This window comes from Budorcas taxicolor, chromosome 7, assembly GCF_023091745.1.
Source record: "Budorcas taxicolor isolate Tak-1 chromosome 7, Takin1.1, whole genome shotgun sequence".
NCBI classification, from domain to species: Eukaryota; Metazoa; Chordata; class Mammalia; order Artiodactyla; family Bovidae; genus Budorcas; species Budorcas taxicolor.
The window spans coordinates 22,711,740-22,737,908 of record NC_068916.1 but is presented as its reverse complement, the minus strand read 5'-3'; the positions used below and the strand labels follow the sequence as shown (position 1 = coordinate 22,737,908).

The following is a 26,169-nucleotide window of genomic DNA, read 5'->3' as shown; positions in this document are numbered from 1 at the left end:
AGAGAGACGGAAAATACAAACATTCTGAGACAGGAAGGTGTTTCTCCTCTCTGAAGAGAAAAAAAAAAAAGAGGCTAATACAGCTGAATATACTCTGGGAGGGGGAAGATGTTTGAGATATGGTTTAAATGGCAACATGGAGCCAGATTATATAGAACCTTGTAAATCATGCAAAAGAGATTGGATCAAGTGTGATATAAACTACTAAAGGAATTTAAAAACAGGAAAGGGACATGATAGAATTTATGATTTTAGAAGATTATTCTGGTTGCTCTGTGGAGAAAGAAGTATAAAAGAATAAGAATGGTAAGAGAGAAACTATATAGGGGTAGACCATGTATTTTAGGCAAGAGTTGATGTTAGCTTACTATTTTGAAGACAGAACTAATAGGATTTATAGTAGAAGTGTAAGAAAGAAAAACTAAAGATTGACTCCTAGGTTTTTGCCTTGAGCAACCAGCTGGAAGTAATTTCCTGATGGAAAGATGAGTGAAATTATAGGTTTAAAGAGGAAAATCTAGCATATTAAGTTTGGCTATATTAAGTTTGAATGACTACTAGCTATCCACCTGGAGATTCTGAGTCGAATATATGAGGAGAAGGCAGGACTGAAGAAAAATTTGCTAGACATCAGCTCATACACAGAATTCAAACTAACAGAATGAATGAGTTTTCCTAGAAAGAATATGTATGTATAGTAAAGAGTCCAGCACTAATATTCAGAGAGGACACCACTTACAAGTCTTCACGAGAAGGACTCAACAAAGAAGGATGAGTAGTAGTAAGACAAAAGAAGGAAATAACCCCCAAAAGGAAGAAGACATCTACTGTGTTGAATGTTACTGAAAGTTTAAGTGTCCATTAGAATTGTCAACATAGACATCTTGACAAGAACAGTTTCAACAGAAAGCAGAGCAAAAGCCAGAATGGAGGGAACACAAAAAAGAAAGAGTAGGGAGGGAGTAATAAAGCAAGTATAGAGAACTACTCTGCTTCACTGAGATAAGGAGCAGAAAAAATGGGGATTGAGAGGAGATGGAAGGAGGGAAATTTGTCTTTTTTTTTTTTTTGAGATGGAAGATATTAGAGAACTTCATATGGTAATCTAATAAAGATGATGAAATCAAACACCTGCTTAGTTCCAGGTGCTAGGAATACAATAATGTACAAGACAGTTAGAGCCCTCACCCTTAAGAAACCAACAGGTAAATAAGTTATTACACATTGTGATAAGTGCTTTTAAGGAATCAAACTTTTATCTTCAACCTAAAATTGGCTTGAAATCTTCACATGGAATTCTACTGGAAGTATACAAAAGGAAACAGAACTTGACAGGCAATTACATGATGTTATATTATAATAAATGCTATGGTATGGGCAAGTACAGGATGAAAAGAAGGAAAAACAAGTAACCTTTTGGAGGAATTAAGGGGAGTTTTCTGAAAGGGGGAATAAATCTGGATTAAAAATCAAAATGGGATATGCTAAAAAAAGAAGATGTGGGCACAGAAAGTGTGTACCAGGCAGATGGAGCAGCACATTCAGGGCTTGGAGGCAAGAGAGAATTTAAAAATCCAGTGACCTACAATATAATCTAATGGTAAAGTTGAACTAGATTAATAAAACTATGTAAAAATCATTTAAAAGACTTTACCTAGAGGACATGGGGAGCTATCAAGGGATTTTAAGCAGAAAACAACATGATCAGATGAGCATTTTAGAAAGTTCTCTCTAGATGCATTGTGAAAAATTGACTATAGCGTACAAGAATAATGACTGAGAAACAAGTGAAGAGGTTTTTATTCTAAGCCAGGCAAGAAAATACTGGCATGAACTCAGAGAACAGCCACAGGAATGGAGGAATATGGAAAATACTGAGGACTTTTAGGATTCAAAATCAACAGGACTTCATGATTGCCTGCCTGTGAGGAAGTAAGAGAAAAAGGGTGATAGCAACTTTCTAGCTCAGGTAACTTGGATAGATGAAGCTATCTAACACTGAAACAGATGACAGAAGACATAACTGCTTCAAGGTGATAAAAATTCAATTTGGGATATGTTGAGTATGAGATACCATGAGAATCCCTGTGGTGATTACAAGTAAGCAGTTGGCTACAGAGACTTAGAACTCAAGAAATATCTCATGTAAGTCGATTAGTCAGGATGTTCTGTGTTGCACATGATAGAAAACCCAAACTAAACTAGCCTAAGCAAAAAAAAAAAAAACAAAAAAAAAAAAACTGATTAGCTAGCATAACTGAAGCTAAAGTACAGAACAGTTCAGGCACAGCTGTATCCAAAGACTCCACAATAATATCAAGAATCTAGCTTCTCTATTCCAGTTCTAATTCCTCTGTGTGAACTCCATTCCCAGACAGTGCCTCCATTTGTGGACACAAGATGGCTGCCAGCAGCTCTCCTTAGAGGAATAATATAATAAAAAGGCTGTATCCAGTATTCCCAGAAAAACCACTGAGATTTAACCCAATACATTATTTTAGGCCTTGCCCCTAATCCTGAACCAATCCCTGTGCCTGAGTTAGGGGGACCATGTAATTGATTTAAGCCATTAAAGGCCCACCTCTAGAACTAAAGGTGGGATCAATCCCACCTAAATCATGTGATTTGGAAACTCAAAATCCAATTATAAGGGAGGTAGAAGGGAACAGAAATACAGTGGTGAACAAGATGTAGTTTCTACATTCAAGAATCTTATAGTCGAAGGGAGAAAGTATAGAATTTGAAAGGCAATTACAGTACATTGTGATAAATAGTATGATGTAGACAAGTACAAGATGCTGTGGGAACACAAGGAAAGACAATAAACTTCTGGGGGACACAGGCAGGGCCAGTCACCACACATATTCACTACCAATATCCATGGCAGTTACTGACAAAGATTTGGGGTCAACTGAACAGAGATAATAACCAATGGCAGTGGTAGATGAGATCACCAAGAGAGACAGTGTAATATAAGAAGCCCTAGAATATGGGACTTCCCTGGTGGTTCAGTGGCTAAGATTCTGCACTCCCAATACAGGGGGCCTGGGTTCAGTCCCTGGTCAGGGAACTAGATCCCACATGCTTCAACTAATAGTTCACAGGTCACAACCAGAGATCCCAGTGCAGACCAACAAATGAAGATAAACTAAGAGGAAAAAAAAAAAAGATGTCCTAGATTATAACTCAAAGAAACAACAAAATTTAAAGACCGGACAAACTAGGAAAGTAAGGAGAAATAGAAGAGAAAGAGATCAAAGATGGGATGAGATAAGAGATGAGATGAAAGCCTGCAGAGTAATGTTTCAGAGAAGTCATTCCTTACTGTAGGATTTCAAGAGGAAAGTAATAGCCTACAACATCATTAGCTAGGAGAGGCTGGGTAAGATGAGAACTGAGAAATACTCCATCAAAGGAGTCCTAGTAGCCTTGAGGGGACCAGTGTCAGTGAAGGGTCCAAGGTGAAACCAGACTTTCTGTGTGTTGAGGGTAGGGGAAGGAAGAGGAGAAAGGACTGAGCAGTGAAGGGAATCAGTGAAAAAGCAGAAAGGACTCTTTTCAGGAAACATGGATACAAACAGGTAAGGAATTATTACATAAGTAGAAGAATATATAGAATCAAGGAAGCATTTAAGATATAAGATGATCCAGTATTTTTAAATGAAGGTTAGAAAGCTACAGTAGAGCTGGGGACTGAAGATAACTTCTACCTGGAAAGTCTAGGCATCACACCCTTCATATAAACATACGTGCTGTATGCACAATATGAGATAAAGAAGCTATTCATAACTGAACAAACCTTGGAAAGGTGAAAAAAACTTTAGTTAAAATTTTTTAAATGGAAAAGGCATCATGATTGCTTGGCCTTTCATGAATTTTTAACTGAATTTTCTGGGTACTTGTGACATGAGGGTTTGTTTTTTCTTTTCATGAACTTGAAAATATAATTTTAAGTGCTTAGAAATGAAATGCAATTAGTTGTATGCTAAAATAAAGTAGCCCAGTCCCATTGTTAACCTTTTAAAAAACATAGACCACTTTGAAAATATGATGAAAACTATGGAGACACTCTCCCTAGAAAGATATGAACTCCTTTCCTGATAGTCTTCCAGGGAGGTTCACTGAAAGATGTCTGGAGCCTACCCACCAATGTAAAGTAATGAGTATAACCTTCTAGGATTTGCCGACAGGAATCTTCCTGGAACTTCTCACGTCTGGCAGATAACAAGTCGGGTTATTCTATTTTCCTTCCTCTTAATCATAACTAAAGTTATGTCCTTTACTAGTAAGCCTTGAACTTCAATTGCAACTCTTTCCGCCCTCCCACCTTTCCCTGTGCTCCAACTGATAAAAATAGTGGATTCACATAGTCCTATCTTCATTTCCTGGCTATCTCACTTTCTAAATCACATCAGCCTGGCCAAGTCTTTATCTCTCTAAGATAGTTATATTTTTCTTATCAGCAATATGAAACTATCAAATGTTTATTTCCTCCAGCCCCACTAGGCCCAGTCTAAGAATCAGGTATCATTTTTTCTCACAAGAACCTACCACCTGTTTAGAAACTATCAAATACTTTGTTCTCATTCTCACCCATCTCCCTTGGATTATAAACTCCTTGAATGCAGGGAATAAGCCTTCTATTTAATTTCATATTCCCCCGCTGCTTATCACACTTCTGCTTTTTAAAACGACCACAAGAGTTGCTGACTTAGTTGAGTACTGATTGAGAAATCAGTTCTAAATTTGGTTCTAACCTCCATCATTAATGATCTCTTCTATATTTCCTAACAGCTTTCCTGTATTTTACTTCCAAATTAGAATATGAAACCAAAATCACAAGTAATTTTTGTTCATGGCTTAGGGCCTTGTGAAATTATTTACAAGAATATCTTCATGAGACTCCTATTTTAAAATGAGTATTATATGGGTTATGTAACCTCAGTTAATTCTTCAATTTTAGAATTTTCTTTCATACTGAAGCAGCTCTGAAATTTTGCCTCACTTACTTTTATGTCTAATAACATTAGTAAAACCATCAGAATTAAAACCTCACCACCAGTTATACACTATACTGTGTTCACTGACAACAGGATTGCTGCTTTTTAGGAAGGTCATTTCCAAGATACCATAATAAGCTATATTACCCCTCAAAAAAATCCTACAGATAGATAGTATTAGCTAAAGAAGGTTGTTTGGATGAGGTAATATATTAAATACTTAGTATCTGATTGATTGAAAGTATTACACAATTCCTGCTTCAGCAAACCTTGAGTATAGAGTTTCTTTCAGTCAGACCTGGAATTAGGTCTCTCACTCATGTGGTTTCAATTAAGGTTCTGTTAAAAATAGCTTGTAATATAAGCATCAACAATTTTACTACTGTTAATCCATACAAAGGATAAACTTGGGAAAAAACCATCAAAGGAAGTTACCTGGTATCCTGGTATTGCATCTTTATAAATAGCTGAAGTTATCTATTTAATGTACAGTCTTCTAATATAAGCTGTTTGTTATTTTAAAATACAAATATATATATATATATATTTAAGAAGCAGATAGAAGAATGATTCTTTCTCAGCTCATTAAAAGTAATTTATAAGACTCTCAGTAGTAGAAAAAAAAAAGACTCTCAGTAGAATTTCAACATCAAGATATAGCACAAATAATTAGAGAATTTTGATTTTTTAATTTTATATAATTTCAAGCAGATATTCTGCTTCACGGACTTTGACTTCACATCCAAGTCTTCAAAGCAGTGAAAATTCAGCCACACGTGCTACATCCTTCCACTTGTTTTTATTATAATATCTGGAGAAAAAATAACAATAGATTATTTCATATACATCACAAGCATGTGTCCAATAGTTATTAACAATAAGTCCCTAGGGGAGAGAACATTTGATGTCCAAGCAACTCTAGTTTCAATCCATCAATCCTTAGGAAACAAATCTAGAGGTCATTAAAAAAGGAAAAAAAGAAAAAGGAAAAGCTGGCTCACTTCCTCCTGGACATACTGAGGATACTTCTCTTTGGAGACACAAAGAGACCTGTCTGACATTCCAACAGAAAGCCCAGCAAAGACAGCTGTCAGTGGCCATCATAGCCTGCTAACTCCAGCCTGGTAACCTGGTGGAATCCATCCAGTTGTGGTTCCCATCCCAGTCCTCCACAGCCACCAGCTAGTCAGAATCTCCTTTTCCAGGCTCTCTCTCCTTTCATTCTCCTACTGACCTGTTGTAGCTGAACCCAGGTTCTTTCCATACAGGATTCTGAGGACTTTCTTCTTCCCAATATCTTGTACCTTTTGGAAAATCAAACAAAACCTATAGCTATCCTTAGATTTTGAGATTTTTATTTTCTTTTTCAGAAAAAATGATAAATGGTATGTTATAAATTCATATCTTAAGCTAATAGAATAACAACTTTTACCTGGATATATATCTTTAGTGAGAATTTGAATTTTTAGATGATAATAACAGGTGGAGTCAACTTTATGTATTTCCATTGTCACACTCATACTATGATACACCTTATGCCTGGCCTAATCAGCCTATATCAATGGTTTTCAAGCTCTGCTGCACCTTAGAATTATTTGAGCTTTTAAAAATGCCGATATCCAGGCTACACTCCATACCAAATGGGACAGAACCTCTGAATAAGGGACTCAAATATCCAGGAAAGTCTGATGTACAGCTGTTTGAGCACCAGAGATGTGTATCTTTAGTGGTCCATGGATCAGTAACTTCAATGGCATCTAGGAGTTGATTAGAAATGTAGAATCTTGGGTTCCATTCCAGACCAAGAGAATCATAAATCTCCATTTTTAATAAGATCCTCAAGCAAGTCACAAGTAAAGTAAAGTTTGGAAAGTACTGGCTATTCTACCCTCTACTCTTCCTTATTGTTATCTTCACTGACCTCAGATACTGTTTGCTCACTTGTTGATCACTTTGGAAACTGGGCCACAGTCATTCTCTCCATACAACTTAAACTTTCCAAGTGGCAACCAGCCCATCCAACTATGTAGTCTCCTCCACTCCTCCTTGGCCTTCATATATACATCCAGGGGCATGCTCTATATTTCCCCCTGACATCACCTACAGCATATCATCTCTAAAACTTTATAATACTAGAGACCTAGGAGTCATCCCTCTAACTGCCCTCCTCTCTCACTACCCTGAACCAGTACGTAAACAGTCACTAAATCCTGGTAATTATATCAATGAACATTTTAGGTTACACCGGTTCTCAGTTCCCAGAAATCTTGAATCAGACTTCTGAAGCAATGACACAGGAATCTGCATAATTTATAAATTTCCAATGTGGTTCCATACTTAATCGTATTTCTGTGTGATACTTCTGCCTGCTAATATTATCTAAAAATTCAAACTCTCACTTAAGATATATATCCAGGTAAAAGCTGTTACTATACTAGCTTAAGATATAAATTTTTAACATATCATTTATGTTAAAAAACATGAAGAAAATAAAAATCTTCTGAAGAAAATAAAAATCTCAAAATCTAAGGATAGCTACAGGTTTTGCTTGATTTTCCAAAAGGTACTGTTACCTTGGAAGTCTTCCCTGACACTTCAAAGTTAAAACCATCCTCTCCTGGGCTCCTAGGATGCTTTGCTCCACTTCTAACTTATCACCTTAGAGAGAAGACTGTGAAGTCTACCTCATGACGAATTCGTAAGCCCTAGAGGACAAAAGCTGTATTCATATCCCTAGCTAATAATCCAATGCCTAATGCATGCTTGTTGGCTGAATTAAAGTAACAATAACTTAGACCTCCATTGCTGTAACTGTAACAGTATAAAGCAATGATTGGCTGGTTCTTCTTATTGGTTTAAAAAAAAATTTAAGTCTCTGTTTAAATAGAATATAGAAATCCAATATGTAAACCAAAGAAAAGCAAGACTGCTCTGTCTGGATGAGCTGAGAAACTCAGAGCCCTATCTACTCTTACATTCCCTATATGACAGCTAACCAGTCAAATATCAATAATCTCAGATATGCAGATGATACCACGCTAAAGGCAGACAGTGAAGAGGAACTAAAGAGCCTCTTGATGAGGGTGAAAGAGGAGAGTGAAAAATCTGGCTTCAAACTCAACATTCATGGCAAATAGATGGGGGAAAAGTGAAAACAGTGACAGATTTTATTTTCTTGGGCCCCCAAATCACTGCAAATGGTGACTGCAGCCATGAAATTAAAAGATGCTTGCTCCTTGGAAGAAAAGCTATGACAAACTATACAGCAAATTAAAAAGCACAGACAGCACTTTCCCAACAAAGGTCCATATAAGTCAAAGCTATGGTTTTCCCAGTAGTCACGAATGGATGTGAGAGTTGGGCCATAAAGAAGGCTGAGCACTGAAAAATTAATGCTTTCAAATTGTGGTGCTGGAGAACTCTTGAGAGTCCCTTGCACAGCAAGAAGATCAAACCAGTCAATCCTAAAGGAAATCAACTCTGAATACTCATTGGAAGGACTGATGCAGAAGCTGAAGCTCCAATACTCTGGCCCATGATGCAAAGAGCAATCTCATTGGAAAAGACTCTGATGCTAGGAAAGACTGAGGGCAGGAGGAGAAGGGGGTGACAGAGGATGAGATGGTTGGATGGAATCACTGACTCAATGGACATGAGTTTGAGCAAACTCTGGGAGATAATGAAAGACAGGGAAGCCTGGTGTACTGCAGTCCATGGGTCACAAAGAATTGGACATAACTTAGCTACTAAACAACAACAGTCAAACTTAGCAAGAACCAGGAAAGCTAAGTTCTAGTTCTGATTCTGCCAGTAACTACCTGTGTGACCTTGGACAAGTTACTAATCAATATAGCCAGGTCATTTTTGTTGTATGCAAAATGAGTAAAACAAACTAGATTATCGTGTGGTTCTCAAATTTTAGTGCTTATTGGGATCATATAGAAAGCTCATCAAATTGTAAATACTTGTGCCATATCTCTAGAGATTATAATTTATCAGGTCTACAGTGATTCTGGTACAGGTAGTCAGAGGACCACACAATGAGAAGCCTTGGACTGGATGTTTTATAAGGCCTCTTCTATCTGTCTGTCTGTAACCATTCTCAGATCTCTACTTACCCACACCACCTCTTCAACCATATCTGTTTAGGACTCATGGCTTACTTTCACCAATTTTTTTCTGTAATCAGCATAATACCAGTTATAAATGAACAGGCAGCATACTGAGCAGGGGTCCTAGACCATCAAAAGTGAGCTTCGCTCTGTCCCTGATTAGATTACTGCCAAACTAGCTAAACTGTTAAATGCCAGGACTAAAAATAGGCTGCTGCATGTTTAAAATAACATGCTCACAGTTAGCTTGGGGCCTTGCTATTTTTACGAAAGGAAAGACAGAGACAAGTGCCCAGAGGTTGAAAGGGAATTACTTAAATATGGAGGCTGCTGTATGAGATGAGAGCCTAGAAAGAAGCCAGGAGGTGGCACAACTGGTTCAATATGCATCAGTGGGACTCTCTGAATTAAACTAAAAAATTTTGTCTTAACACTAGAAAGAACCTCCTAGACACAATTTAGTTTTGGTTTGTTGCATAATTAAACCCTGAATTATGACATTGCCTGATGAATTATTATGACAGGCCAAAAAGATCAAGTTAAGAGATTATTTTTATGTTTTATCAATTTACTGATATCAATTTATCAATTTTTTATCAATTTACATACACACAGAAAAGTACTATACAGCTTCTTGGGCCTTCAGAAACTTAACACATCCATATAACTACCATTGGGATAATGAAATGGAACACTACCAGGACCCTAGAATTCCCTCTTATAACTCTTTCCAATTAATACCAGCTCCCCGACAAGGACATCTACCATAGTGATTTCCATCATAGTTTATTTTTGCCTAGTTTTGTACTAAATATAAGTGATATTAAATGTACTCTATTGTGTTTGGCTTCTTATGTGGGACTCATCAATACTCTTGCAAGTAACTGTATACTGTTGATTCTCAGTATTATATAGCTCTTTAATCAGTGACTATATCATAGTTTATTTATCCATTCTACTGTTGATGGGCATATTCAAATAGTTTCTGGTTTGAAGGTGTTACTAATAGTGCTGCTATGAACATTATAGTATATTTCTTATGAGGAATATATGTACACACTACAGTGGATATATTCCTCAGAATAGAAATTCTGGGTCTCTAGGGCACAAAGAGTCGGACACGACTGAGCGACTGAACTGAACTGAACTGAGGGCCCAGGGAAATGGAATTGCTGGGTTTCTTTCCATTTCAGTGAAACTTCTAGGGGTCCAGTGGTATGAGAGATCTGCCTTACAAGGTAAAGGATAAATTGTTGCATCTGGACCCTCCAACAACCAAAAACCAGACACAATACGTAGATGGCCATTTTAGATTTTGGAGTCAACATATCCCTCATTTGTGTGTACAACTCCAGCCCACTTACTGAGTGACCTAAAAAGTTGCTGGTTTTGAGGGGGTCTCAGAACAAAGAGAAGAGTCTGTGAAAGGTCCAGGCTACTGTACTGCTTGTGCCATAATGGCCCAGAAGATCGAATGGTGCTTGAAGTGGCAGTGGCAAAAAGAGAAGCTGTTTGGGGCTTGCAGATGAATAATCACAGTATAGGCCCTGAGGATTTTTCAACAGAGTGCTACCATCCTCTGTGGATAATCACTCTCTTTTTGAGAAATAGCTTATGCTCTGCTACTGACTCTTAGTAGAGATCAAACACTTAACCATGGACCACCAAGTTACAATCAGAGCTGAGCTGCCCACCATGAATTGTGTGTTGTCTGATGCACCAAGCCATAAAGTTGGGTGTGAAGAGCAGCACACTGTTAGCAAATAGAAACATGTTTATGAGATTGGGCTCAAGCAGGCCCTGAAGGCAAAAGTAAGTTACATGAGGAAGTGAGCCACACGCCATGTCCATTATTCCTGATACTTTATCTTCTCTTTCCCTGCTTGCTTTAATGGTATCATAGGGAGTTCTGGACAGGTAACTGAGGAAAAGAAAGCTCAGGATTCATCTACAGATGGTTCTCCATGATATGCAGACACCACCTGAAAGTGGACAGCTTTAGCACCTATCGTTTCTTTCTGGGACATCCCTGAAGGAAATTGGTGAAGGAATATCCTTCAAGTGGGCAGAACTTCAAGGACTAAATCTGGTTATTCACTTTATTGGAAGAAATGGCCAAATGTGTGATTATATACGAGGTGGCTCAGATGGTAAAGAAGCTGCCTGCAATGCAGGAGACCTGGGTTTTTATCCCTAGGTCGAGAAGATCCCCTGGAAAAGGTAATGGCTACCCATTCCAGTATTCTTGCCTGGAGAGTCCCATGAACAGAGGAGCCTGGCGGGGCTACACTCCACGGGGTCGCAAAGAATTGGACACGACTGAGTAACTAACACTTTCACTTTCATTGGCTGTGACCAATAATTTGGCTAGGTAGTCAGGTCCTTGGAAGATACATGATTTGAAAATTGATGACAAGAAAATATGAGAAGAGGTATGAGGCTAGAATTCTCTGAATGGGCAAAAAAACATGATAATATCAGTATCCCACACAAACACTCACCAAATGTTACCTAAGCAGAGGACAATTTTCATAATCAAGTGGATAAGATTACCTGTTATGTGGACACCAGTTAAATTCTGTCCCCAGGCACCCCTGTTATCACCCAATAAGGCAATGAACAAAGTGGCCATGGTGACAGGGATAGAGATTATGCATGGTCTCAGCAAAACAGACTGCCACTCACCAAAGTCAGCCTGGCTGCAGCCACTGCTGAGTACCCAATCTGTCAGCAGCAAAGACCAACACCTAGTGAAGATACCCTAGAGAAAGGAAAGGCTACCCACTCCAGCATTCTGGCCTGGAGAAATCCATGGACTGTATAGTCCATGGGGTCACAAAGAGCAGACACAACTAAGCGACTTTTACTTTCCCTGGAATGGTCAGCGAGCTACGTGGTGGGTTGAGTACATTGGTCCACTTCCATCATGAATGGGGAAACATTTTATTCTTACTGGAATAGACAGTTATTCTGGATATGGATTTGCCTTCCCTGTACATAATGCTTCTGCCAAAACTCACCAACCAAGGATTTACAGAAGGCCTTATAAACCATCATGTTATCCCAAAACATGGTTTCTGATCACGGAACTCACTTCACAGAAAAAATAGTTTGGCAATAGGCCCAAGCTCTTGGAATTGACTGGTCTTATCATGTTCCCCACCACTCTGAAGCAGCTGGCTTGACAAAATGGTGGAAAGGCCTTTAGAAGATTCATTATGGCATCAACCTGCAGATCTGGGGCAAGGTTCTGCCTAAGGCTGTGTATGCTCTGATTCAGCATCCAATATATGGTGGTACTGTTTCCCCATAACCATGATTCACAGGCCCAGGAATCAAGTGGTAGAAATGGAAGTGAGACCATTCAACCTTGTGACCCACTAGGAGAATTTTTGCCTCCTGTGGCCATAACTTTATGCTGTACAGGTCTAGATGTCTTAGTTCAAAAGGGAGAAATGCTGTTACCAGGAGTCACAACAATGATTCTATTGAACTGGAAATTAAGACAGCCACCTAGCCACTTTGGGCTTCTCACACCTCTGAGTCAACAGGCAAAGAAGAAACTTCTTTGTGATGGCTGGGGTGATTGATCCTGACTACCAAGGGGAAATCGGACTACTGTGCCATGATGGAGGTAAGGAAGAGGATGTCTGGAATATAGGAGATCATTTAGAGCATCTCTGGGCTTCCTGGTGTAGCTCAGTCAGTAAAGCATCTGCCTGCAATGTGGGAGAGACCTGGGTTCAATTCCTGGGTTTAGAAGTTCCCCTGGAGAAGGAAATGGCAACCCACTCCAGTATTCTTGCCTGGAGAATCCCATGGACAGAGGAGCCTGGCGGTACTAAGAGCATCTCTTAGTACTACCATGCCCCATCATTAAGGACTATAATAACCCAATCTAAGTGGGACTACTGATGGCACAGGCCCTTCAGAAATGAGGGTTGTGTCACCTGACCAGTAAAAGAACCACAACCAGCTGAGGTGGTTGCGGATGGTAGAGGTAGTATGAAATAAGTAGTGGAAGAAGGTAGTTATAAGTACCTGTTATGACCACACCACTAGTTAAGCAAATATCTTTGTTTTCTTCCCTCTTTCATGCCTGTATCATGTAACATAAGTTTTATTAATAGCACTTAACTTTATGTCATAGTACCTAAGTTACAGGATATCAAGGAGAAAAACAAACATCACCCAAGGACTTTATCCTCTTCTGGGGAAGGAGTGATCACATTTTCAGTTTTATTTAGAGTAGCTTTAGTATGTTAGGCAGAAGTATTACTTTGTTATTGTCTTTATTTAGACATTAAATATGGTTTAAGGAGATGTGTATGAATGCATAGTTGACATGGAGTGGACTGTGATGGTAAGTTGTATGCATCAACTTGGCTAGGTAACATTACCTAATTAAATTAAATACTAATCTTGGTGCTTCTACAAAGGTATTATGGTTAACATATGTAATAATAACTTTAAGTAAAGGAGATTATCCTTGATAATGTGGGTAGGCCTCATACAATCAACTGAAAGGCCTTAAGAACAAAACTGAAGTTTCTCTGAAGAAAAAAGACTTACTGTATCATTGGCTCCTGCCCAAGAGTTTTTAGCCTGCCCTACAGGTTGCAATCAGACCTTCCAACTGCATAAGTCAATTCTGTAAAATAAATCTCTTTATATACCTATACATATATGTGTCTCTCTATATATACCACTTGTTCTGTTTCTTTGGTAGAACCCTGATTGATACAGCATCTACTATTCCCTACCACTTTGCAAAGTTATCAGAGATTGAGATAGAAAGAAGTCTATTATGTGATATCTGTCATTTGAAACTTCATAACCCAAAGAATATAAAACGTCAGCATTATGAATTATGTCAGGTAGACTGCCAGGCTCCTCAATCTATGGAATTCTCCAGGGAAGAATACTGGCATGGGTAGCCATTCCCTTCACCGGGGGATCTTCCCAACCCAGGAATTGAACCCAGGTCTCCGGCACTGCAGGCAGATTCTTCACCATCTGAGTCACCATGGAAGCCCAGTAGTATATTGTTAAGTGTCAAATGAGCATCACTAAAGTAAGTAGTCAAGGAACTTAATGAAAAAGATCTCTGTGGACTTCAGGAGTGCTCTGGGCATGTTCTGTGGAGGAAACGGGGGCAAGGATCAAGTTATACATAACCTATTAAGTTTTACTGCTTGCTTACCTTTCAAAGGTTCCCAAGCTTCATTGAGTAATGAGAGATTCTGTCTGATATGCAGTGAGAGAAGTACAGAAAAATCTAAATTTGGAGCGTAGAAGCCTTGAGAGATTGAATTCCTCTCCATTACTTGGTACCAGTATAAGAGGAAGGATACTAGATAAATACACTTTAAATCAATGGCATAACCTAATTTTTTAAGAGATGACAGTAATAGACTTTCAAAAACCTATTTTACTCAGGTTCTGAAAACTGACCAAGCTTTTTAATAATTTTACCATTTCCACTTCATGGAAGAACTCTCAGAACACAATTTATAACTAATTCCCAGGTACATAAGGAATTTACAATGAAAAAATCTTTTGTATCTTTCAAAAAGTAGGTTCTACATTCATATTATAGTACCTTGAGGTATATCTTTAGGAAGAGAATATTTCTTCTTTACAATAATTCCTTTACTTTCCACTTGTCTAGTTCCTGGTGATGCTTTAATAATATAACATATTTCTGATGCATTTGAAGGAACCTGAAAAAACATATTACATAATTTTTTCAGGTAATAAACCTATAGATTGTTTTCTTTCAAAGACAAATAGTCTCAATATTGATATATTTCATAGACATCCACAATATAAAGCATTTAGGAAGTGCTTACTTCACTCCAGACACTATATAATTGGTTTTAAAACATTTGCTTATTTAATATTCATAAGAACCAGCAAAGGAGATTATATTATTCCCATTTGTAAAACAAGGAAACTTAAGTTCAGAGAGGCTGGATAACTTATTTAAAAAACATAGAGAAAAGTAATGGTAGAGTTGAGATTCAAGCACTCCAAAGTTGAAGAGAAAGTTTATAGGATTTACTGAATTAAAACATGAATTTAAGTATGAGTCAAACAATAGATTCCTTGATTTCCTAACTCAGTTAATTTTTTGGAAATTTTATGAAGATATTTATTTATTCTATAATTGATGGATTAAATTACATAAGCCTTATATACCACTTTACATCTCTTCCCCCAAAGCACTAATGTTTAGTCTTTCTAGTGGTTACTTTTATAACTTTTTAAAAAGTTGAAGTATAGTTATTTACAATAACATGTTAGTTTTAGGTATACAGTACAGTGATTCAGCATAGAAAAGTACATAGTACAGAAAAGAATCTGAAAAGGATTCTATACTATATATATATATGTATATATATTCCTTTTCAGATTCTTTTCCCTTATAGGTTATTACAAAATATTGAATATACTTCCTTGTGCTTTACAGTGGGTCCTTATTGGTTGTCTATTTTATATATGTAGTACTATATATATGTTTACCCCAACTTCCTAATTTGTCCCTCCTCTCACCCCCTTTAACCACTGGTAACCATAAATTTGTCTTTTCTACATCTGTGAGTCTCTTTCTGTTTTGTAAATAAGTTCATCTGTATCACTTTTTTAGATTCCACATGTAAGTGATATCATATGATGTTTGTCTTTCTCTGTCTGGCTTACTTCACTTTGTATGATAATCTCTAGGTCCATTAATGTTACTGCAAATGGCATTATTTCATTCTTTTTAAAATGTGTTTTATTTTCTATTGACATATAGCCGATTAACAATATTGTGATAGTTTCAGGTGAACAGTAATGGGACTCAGCCTTACACATATATGTATCCATTCTCCCCCAAACTCCCCTCCCATCCAGGCTGCCACATAACATTGAGCAGAGTTCCATGTGCTATACAGTAGGTCCTTATTGGTTATCCATTTTAAATGTAGCAGTGTGTACATGTTCATCCCAAACTCCCTAACTATCCCTCCCCCCATCCTTCCCCTGGCAACCATAAATTCCTTCTCTGAGTCTGTGAGTCTGTTTTTTAAATAAGTTTATGTGTATCATTTATTTTTAGATTCCACATATAAGGGATGTCCAGAGAGGACAATGGCAACTCACTCCAGTACTCTTGCCTGGGAAATCCCATGGATGGAGGAGCCTGGTAGGCTACAGTCCATGGGGTCGCGAAGAGTCAGACACAACTGAGCGACTTCACTTTCACTTTTCACTTTCATGCATTGGAGAAGGAAATGGCAACCCACTCCAGTGTTCTTGCCTGGAGAATCCCAGGGACGGAGGATCCTGGTGGAGTGCCATCTACAGGGTCACACAGAGTCGTCGGACATGACTGACGTGACAGCAGCAGCAGCGTAAGGGATATCATATGAGATTTCTCCTTCTTTGTCTGACTTACTTCACTCAGTGTGACAATCTCTAGGTCCATCCATGCAGCTGCAAATGGCATTATTTCATTCTTTTTAATGGCTGAGTAATATTCCATCGTATATATGTATCACATCTTTATCCATTCCTCTGTTGATGGCTATTTAGGTTGATTCAATGTATTGGCTATTGTAAACAGTGCTACAATGAACACTGGGGTGCATGTATCCTTTCAGATCATGTTTTTCTCCAGATATACGCCCAGGAGTAGAACTTCAGGGTCATATGGTAGCTCTATTTTTAGTTTTTAAGGAATCACCATACTGTTCTCCACAGTGGCTGCACCAATTTACATTCCCAAGAACATTGAGGGGTGGCTTCCCAGCTGGTACTAGTGGTAAAGAACCTGTCTACCAATGCAAGAGACACACGAGACATGGGTTAGATCCCTGGAGGAGGGCATGACAACCCACTCCAGTTACTTGCCTGGAGAATCCTATGGATAGAGAAGCCTGGAGGGCTACAGTCCATAGGGTCACATAAAGTGGGATACAACGGAAGCAACTGAACATGCATTCACAACAGTGAGGGAGGGTTCCCTCTCTCCACACCCTCTCCAAGATTTATTGTTTGTGGACTTTTTGATATCAATTCTGGCTGGTGTGAGGTGATACCTCACTGTAGTCTTTGCATTTGCATTTCTCTAATAATTAGTGATGTTGAACATCTTTTCATGTGCCTGTCGGCCATCTGTGTGTCTTCTTTGGAGAAATGTCTATTTAGGTCTTCTGCCTATTTCGTTCTTTTTAATGGCCAAGTTATATTCCATTGTATAAATATACCACATCTTCTTTATTCATTCATCTTCCCCTGGGCAACCATAAGTTGGACATTAAAGTTGCTTAATGTCTAGCTACTGTAAATAGTGCTGCAATGAACACTGGGATGCATGTATCTTTTCAAATTATAGCTTGCTCTAGGCATATGTCCAGGGGTGGAATTGTAGGATCATTCGTTCAGTTCACTCGCTCAGTCATGTCTGACTCTTTGGAACCCCAGGGACTTCAGCATGCTAGGTTTCCCTGTCCATCACCAACTCCCTGAGCTTACTCAAACTCATGTCCATTGAGTCGGTGATGCTATCCAACCATCTCATCCTCTTTCATCCCCTTCTCCTCCTGCCTTCAATCCTTCCCCGCATCAGGCTCTTTTCAAATGAGTCAGTTCTTCACATCAGGTGGCCTAAGTATTAGAGTTTCAGCTTCAGCGTCAGTCCTTCCAATGAATATTCAGGAGTGATTTCTTTTAGGATGGACTGGTTTCATCTTGCAGTCCAAGGGATTCTCAAGAGTCTTCTCCAACACCACAGTTCAAAAGCATAAATTCTTTAGTGCTCAGCTTTCTTTATAGTTCAACTCTCACATCTGTACATGACTCCTGGAAAAACCATCGCTTTGACTAGATGGACCTTTGTTGGCAAAGTAATGTGTCTGCTTTTTAATATGCCATCTAGGTTGGTCATAACTTCTCTTCCAAGGAGCAAGTGTCTTTTAATTTCAAGGCTGCAGTCACCATCTGCAGTGATTTGGGAGCCCCCCAAAATAAAGTCTGTTACTGTTTCCATTGTTTCCCAATCTATTTGCCACGAAGTGATGGTACCAGATGACATGATCTTAGTTTTCTGAATATTGAGCTTTAAGCCAACTTTTTCACTCTCCTCTTTCACTTTCATCAAGAGGTTCTTCTTTATCTTTATTCTTCTTTATTCTTCACTTTCTGTAGGATCATATGGGAGCTCTATTTTTAGTTTTTAAAGGAAACTCCATACTGTTCCCCATAGTGGCTATATCAATTTAGATTTTCATCAACAATGTGGGGGGAGAAGGCAATGGCACCCCACTCCAGTACTCTTACCTGGAAAATCCCATGGATGGAGGAGCCTGGTAGGTTGCAGTCCATGGGGTCGCTAAGAGTTGGACACAACTGAGCGACTTCACTTTCACTCTTCACTTTCATGCATCGGAGAAGGAAATGGCAGCCTACTTCAGTGTTCTTGCCTGGAGAATCTCAGGGACAGGGGAGCCTGGTGGGCTGCCGTCTATGGGGTTGCACAGAGTCGGACACGACCAAAGCGACTTAGCAGCAGCAGCAGCAACAATGTAGGAGGGTTTCATTGTAGTTTTGATTTGCATTTCTCTAATTAGTGATATGGAACATCTTTTCATGTGCTTTTTAGTCACCCATATATCTTCTTTTGAGAAAAGTCTGTTTAGGTTTTCTGCCCATTTTTTGATTGGGTTGTTTTGGTTTTTGATTATTGAGCTGTGTGAGCTGTTTTTATATTTTGGAGATTAATCCCTTGTCACTTGCATTATTTGCAAATACCTTCTCTCATTTTTGGGGTTATCTCTTCGTTTTGTTTATAGTTTCCTTAGCTGTGCAAAAAGCTTTTAAGTTTAATTAGATCCCATTTGTTGTTGTTGTTGTTGTTGTTGTTGTTGTTCTTATCTCCATTACTCTAGGAGAGGATCCAAAAAGACATAAATACAACTTATGTCAAGAGTATTCTGCCTGTGTTTTACTCTAGGAATTTTATAGTATCTGATCTTACATTTTGGTCTTTAAATCATTTTTAGTTTTTTTTGTGCATGGTGTTAGAGAATATTCAAATTTAATTCTTTTACATGTAGTTTTCCAGTTTTCCCGGCACCACTGATAATACTTTGAAGCATCAACATGGTCACAAGACCCAGTCTAAACAATTGATGTATTCTATGCCCCTGGACATAGTGACTGGCTCAGTAAGGGGCTAACAGAAAGAAGGGAATGCTGAACATGAGATTCTGACACAAAACCAGAATCACTAAAGGGGGGCAGAGAGGTCCTAAATTGATACACAACCTGGGCCACGCCTGTTGTAGTAGAAACAGATACAGATCTTAGGAGGATGAGATCATCAATTAGATCTACAAGATTCTCATCAAATAAGAACAACAAAATAGTGGGTTAAATGATCAGGGTCAAGGTCAGTGTCAGAGTCATTCTTTAAGATTCAGCTCACAACAGTTTTAAGCAGAAATAGTGACAAAATACACTTCACATCTTCCTATAATTTCATTATAACAACAAAAAAGCAAGTACCAAAAGTGCTGTGGAAAATGCCACTGGTAATCTAATAGTAACTGTCAGTTAATTTTGACAATATCCCATCAAGCAGACCATCTCTAGATTAAAGAAATGCCATTTCTTTCAAACATATCTTATCGCTTAGAATTCAGAAGCAGAGATACATATGTATGAAGGGCACCTCATATTTTAAATAAAGTTTATACAGAAGCCTATTCTAATGTAAAATTTATACTCTGAGGTGGACATCTACAATTTTCCTGCCCAGTATTCATTTTCCATCCTTCTGATATGGAACAGTACCAGAGTCTTCTTGGGAGAACCTAGTCATTTGGTCCCTTTGGCTGGTTGGAGAACCACTGGAAGAGATAGGAAGGTTGGAGAAACCTGGACTTCACTCATGAGGAGTGTGCGGGAACTGGCTTGATGCCAGGCAGGGAAGACAAAGGTCTGCCCCAGCAAGTACTGGGTTTCCAACAACTGCCTCACAGTACTCTCCAGTTGAGTCAAGTGAGCACACTGGTCCAGCTCACTCCATGTCACAGAGTGGTACTGGATCTGTGACAGCCAGCACAGGGGAAAAGACTCCACCTTGGGATGCAAAGGTGACCCAGTTCTAGGGTAGAGCCCAGGTGGGACAGTGGCGGCGGCTGCTGGCGCTTACTCAAGCAGTATCCCAGAAGCAGTCTAGACTTCTGATGACAGCAGAGTCACTGGGTTTGCCCAGATGGGCAGTTCACCCAGATGAACTCAAACAGACCCTTGCCAGGACATGTCATACCTAAAATGGCAAAAGTTAAAGAGAGAATTTCAAATGTAGCAAGAGAAAAACAAAAGAGTCATACACAAGTGAATTTCCATTCAGCTATCCCCTGATTTCTTTGCAGAAACTTTGCAGGTCAGAGGAGAGCAGCATTATATTTTCAAAGTCTTAAAAGGAAAAAAACCTGCAACCAAGGATACTCTACTCAGCAAGATTATCATTTACAATAGAAAGAGAGAAAAAGATCTTCTCAGACAAGGAAAAGCAGTAAGAATTTACCAATATTAAACCTACCCTAAAAGAAATGTTGAAAGGTCTCTAAATGAAAAAGAAGTAAGAATCTAGAGGAAAGAGAAAATTCCAGTAGGAAAGACAGATACATAGTAAGCAGTGAAGATTATTTAATTAAGCCAGTGTGCAGATTAAAAGACAAAATATAATGGTAAAAGCAACTACAACTACAATTACCAGCAAAAAGATAAACATGAAGATGCAAAATATGACATCAAAAACACAGTGTTGGGGAGAAGAGTAAAAAAAAAATTAGATCTTTCAGAATGTGTTTGAACTTAAATGAATACAAATTTAAAACAAATCGATATAATTATAGGTCAATATTATTTCTGCAGTAAAGTGCTAGTTGCTCAGGCATGTGTGACTCTCTGCAACCCCATGGACTGTAGCCTTCCAGGTTCTTCTGTCCATGGGATTGTCCAGGCAAGAATACTGGAGTGGGTTCCATTTCCTTCTCCAGGGATAACCACAGATCAGAAACCTACAATGGACAGAGAAACCAAAAAGAAATGTACTAAGAACACCACTAAAGAAAATCATCAAAATATAATGGTAGAAACAAAAAGAAGAAAAAAATGAACAGAAAGCAACTACAGAAACAACTGGAAAAAAGTAATAAAATGGTAATAAGTACATACCTATAATAATTACTTCATATGTCAGTGAAATAAATGTGCCAACCAAAAGACACAGGGTGGATGATTGGAATAATAAAGTCTCTTCAAAATGCTGCCTACCTGAGGCTCACTTCAGTGTTAAAGACACACACAGACTGAAAGTGAGGGGATAGAAAAAATATTTCATGCAAACAGCAAGAATGTAGGGGTAGTAATACTCATATCAGATGAAAGATTTTAAAACAAATGCTATACTAAAAAAAGGATTAATTATCATGTATAATGATAAAGGAAACAATACAAGAAAATGATATTATATCATTAACATATACAAACCCATACAGGAGCACCTAAATATATAAGCAGACATAACTAACAGGCATAAAGGGGAAAACTGGCAATAATACAGTAATATTAATAGAAGAGGACTTTTAACATCCCATTGACATCAATGGACAGATCATCCTTACAGAAAATCAATAAAGAAACAGTGGTCTTAAATGGCCTAATGGACCAGGTGTACTTAATAGACATTTATACGATATTAAATCCCCAAACAGCAGAATACACATTCTGTTTAAGTGCATATAGCAAGTGCTCCAGGATAAATCACAAAGAGGCCACAAAAGAAGCCTCAAAAAATTTAAAGGGACAGAAATTATATCATGCATTTTTTTCCCAATCACAATGGTATATAAATAGAAATCAACTGTAGAAAGAAAAATGGAGAAAGAACAAATGCGTGGAGACTAAACAACATGTTACTAAACCAGTGAGTCAATTATGAAATCAAAGAGAAGACCAAAAAAATATCTCAAGACAAATTAAATGGAAACAATTTCCCAAAACCAATTAGATGCAATGAAAAACATCTATATGAGGGAAATTTATAGCAATAAAGGCCTTCCTCAAGAAATAAGAAAAATCTCAAATAAACAATGTAATCTTTCACTTAAAAGAATTAAAGGACTTCCTTGGTGATCCAATAGTAAAGAATCCTCCTGCCAATGCAGGGGATACAGTTTAATCCCTGGTCAGGGAAGATTCCACATACTGCAGGACAGCTAAGCATGTGTGCCACAACTACTGAGCCCACCTAGAGCCCATGAGCCACAGTTACTGAATCCCACTTATCCTAGAGCTGGTGCTCCACAACAAGAGAAGCCCTTGCAATGAGAAGTCTACAAAACCACAACTAGAGACCAGCCCCCACTCACTGCAAGTAGAATAAACCCATGTATGGCAATGCAGACATAAATAAATAAATAAATGTTAAAAAATTTCACTCTTTATTTAAAGATTTTGAAATGTAAAAGAAAAAAAAGATTTAAAAAAGAAGAAAAGGCAAAGCCCAAACACAGCTGAAGGAAGTAAATAATAAAGACGAGATGAAATAAGTAAAAACAGAGATAAAAAAGATCAGTAAAACCAAGAGGTGTTTTTAAAAAAAGATAAAATTGATAAACTTTTTAGCTGAGTTCATCAAGAAGAAAAGAGGCCTCTGCCTCAAAATAAATAATGAAAGAGTAGAAATAATAACTGATACCACAGAGACATAAAAAGAAAAAAAAAACATAATACTATGAACAGGAGAAGCAATGGAAATAGAAACAGACTGTATTTTGGGGGGCTCCAAAATCACTGCAGATGGTGATTGCACCCTTGAAATTAAAAGACGCTTGCTCCTTGGAAGAAAAGTTATGACCAACCTAGACCGCATATTAAAAAGCAGAGACCTTACTCTGCCAGTAAAGGTCCATCTAATCAAAGCTATGGTTTTTCCAGTAGTCATGTATGGATGTGAGAGTTAGACTATAAGAAAGCTGGGTGCCAAAGAATTGATGCTTTTAAACTGAGGTGTTGGAGAGGACTCTTGAGAGTCCCTTGGATTGCAAGGAGATCAAACCAGTCCATTCTAAAAGAAATCAGTCCTGAACATTCATTGGAAGGACTGATGCTGAAGCTGAAACTCCAATACTTTGGCCACCTGATGCAAAGAACTGACTCATTTGAAAAAACCGTGATGCTGGGAAAGATTGAAGGTGGGAGGAGAAGGGGACAACAGAGGATGAGATGGTTTGATGGCATCACTGACTCAATGGACATGAGTTTGAGGAAGCTCCAGGAGTTGATGATAGACAGGGAGGCCTGGCATGCTGTACCCTGTTGGGAGCCGCATTAGGCATTACTGACAAAATGGAGGCATGGCCCCAACTTCCTCTCTTTGTCCCGCAGGCACGAACCCAGGATGAAGGAGCTAGGTCTTGTGATTCTGACTTGTTTTTTCCTTTCCTTGGCTAAGTTGACTGAAAAGAATATTAAGGTGCTTATTGCTCTTGAGAGAAGCATGAGAAGGCACAGAGCCTTCTGCAGTTGTGCTCAGAGAATAATTCATAAAGTTAATCATTGACATTTGTTCAAGGATCTTTACAAAAGTGTTCCAGGATGAGCACGTAGGCTGCAGCTTGAGGTCATGGGAAGGATTGTTATCTGAAACTTATTTGTGAAGGAAATGTATATAGCAAAGGAGTTTGCTGAATTTAGGGCTTAGGAATAATTAAAAATAGTTAGAAGCTAAAGATTTAAGGAATGTTGTAATGTTAGCATATTTTACTATAGCTTATAGAGATTAGGAATTTTAGAGATATTAATAGCTAGACGCCTTCTTAGGAGATAGTGAGATCAGGATACTAGGGGCAAACAGGATTTAGAAAGATAAGAAATAAACTGAGGTTTGTGGTATGCAGCCCAGATATATGCATGAGTTACAATGTAATCACAAGTTAAAGTAAACACAATTCTGAGAGAACCACTGAAGCAGAAACTCTGCTTGAAGGGCAACAATGATTTATGGAGACAATAAATGTGGGTGAGGGGAAATTGAAAATGTCAAACCTCTGACCTAATGCTTTTGTCAAAGTATAAAAGAGAACCTAAAGCTTGAAATAAACATGCAGTCCAAGAAAGCTGAATGAGAGGCTGCATCGTCACTTGCTGACACCGCTCATCCCTTCAGGCTGATTCCCTGGCTGCTAGAGCTGGACTCCAGCAGTACCCACAGGGTTGCAAAGAGTCGGACACAACTGAGCAACTGAACTGAACTGAACTGAATGAACAGTTCGTATGCCCACAAATTGAACAACCTGGAAGAAATTAACAAATTTACAGAAGCAAACAACTTGCCAAGGCTGAACCAAAACGAAACAAATAACTTTAAAAAAAACAAATCATTAGAAATGACATACCTTTTATTTAAAAAACTTCCATCAAACAAAAATCTAGGACAAGACAGCTGCACAAGGGAACTTTACCAAACATACAAAGAACTAATAGTTATCCTTCTCAAACTATTCAAAACAATTGAAGAGGAATGAATACTCCCAAGTTCATTCTATTATAAGGCCCCCATTGCCCTGACACCAAAACTAGTCAAACACTTCAAAAAAAAGAAAATTACAGACTAGTATCCTTGATAAATACAGAAGCAAAAATCCTCAACAAAATTTTAGCAAACCAAATCCAACAATATATAAAAAGAATCATATACCATCATCAATTTAGTCTAGGATTTGGATTTTAGTCTAGGGTCACGAAAACAGTTTATCATTCATGAATTAATCAGTGTGATACAGCACAGTAACCAAAATAAGGATAAAAATCATGTCATCATCTAAACAGATGCAGAAAAAACATTTGGCAAAAATCAACATCCATTCATGATAAAAACTCTCATCAAAAACTCTCAACTTACTTAAAGTCACTTATAACAAGCCCACTCAATATCATATTCAATGGTAAAAAGCTGAAAGTCTTTCCTCTAAAGTGAGAAACAAGACAAAGATGCCCACTCACACCAATTCCATTCGCTCAGTCATGTCCGACTCTTAGTGACCCCATGGATTGCAGCCTACCAGGCTCCTCTGTCCACGGGATTTTCCAGGCAAGAGTACTGCAGTGGGTTGCCATTGCCTTCTTTGAAAGTTGCATTATGTGAGATTAAAACACAGAAACCTGTTTTTTATAGAACATATTTTTATTTATATACAAAAATAATGAAATAATGGAAAGAAAAAAATCCTGTTTAAAACTGCATCAAAGAGAATAAAACACATAGGAATGAAATTAACCAAGGAGGCAAAAGATCTATACTCTAAAAACTATAAAACACTGTTGAAAGAAACTGAGGATTATACAAAGAAATGGGAAGATTTCCCATGCTCTTGGTTTGAAAGAATTAATATTTTTTAAATGGCCATATTACCCAAAGCAATCTATAGATTTAATTCAATTCCTATCAAAATTAACAATATTTTTCACATAGCTAGAACAAGTGATTGTAAAAATCATATGGAACCACAAAAGATCTCAAGTTGCCAAAATAATCTTGAGATAAAAGAATAAACATGGAGGTATAACCCTTCCAGACTTCAGACTATACTACGCAGCTATAGCAATCAAATGGCAGAGTACTGGCACAAAAATACACACATAGATCAATGGAACAGAATAAAAAGCCCAGAAACAAACCTACACACCAATGATCAATTAATCTATGACAAAGGACACAAGAATACACAGTGGAGAAAAGACAATCTCTTCAACTAGTGCTTCTGAGGGAAAATGGAAAACTACATGTAAAAGAATGAGATTAGAACATTTTCTAACATCATTTACAAGATAAACTAAAAGTGGATTAAAGATCTAAATCTAAGACCAGAAACTGTAAAACTCCTAGAAGAAAACAAATGTAGAACACTTTTTCACATAAATAGTAGCAATATTTTTTTTCATTTATTTTTTTTTAAATTTTATTTTTACTTTATTTTACTTTACAATACTGTATTGGT

At 37.9% G+C, this 26,169-nt stretch overlaps 1 protein-coding gene across 1 annotated transcript in view; it reads right to left on the bottom strand.

Moving 5' to 3' along the window:
• Positions 1–2,333: 2,333 nt before the first annotated feature.
• MEIKIN (meiotic kinetochore factor) overlaps positions 2,334–26,169 on the bottom strand; it is a 140,354-nt gene continuing 116,518 nt past the window's right edge. The window contains exons 12-14 of the mRNA XM_052643481.1: positions 14,715–14,835; positions 14,316–14,498; positions 2,334–2,419 (exon numbers count right to left, since the gene is read on the bottom strand). Of these exons, the coding sequence (XP_052499441.1) occupies positions 2,334–2,419; positions 14,316–14,498; positions 14,715–14,835 (390 nt within the window). The remainder of the gene's footprint in view (positions 2,420–14,315; positions 14,499–14,714; positions 14,836–26,169) is intronic.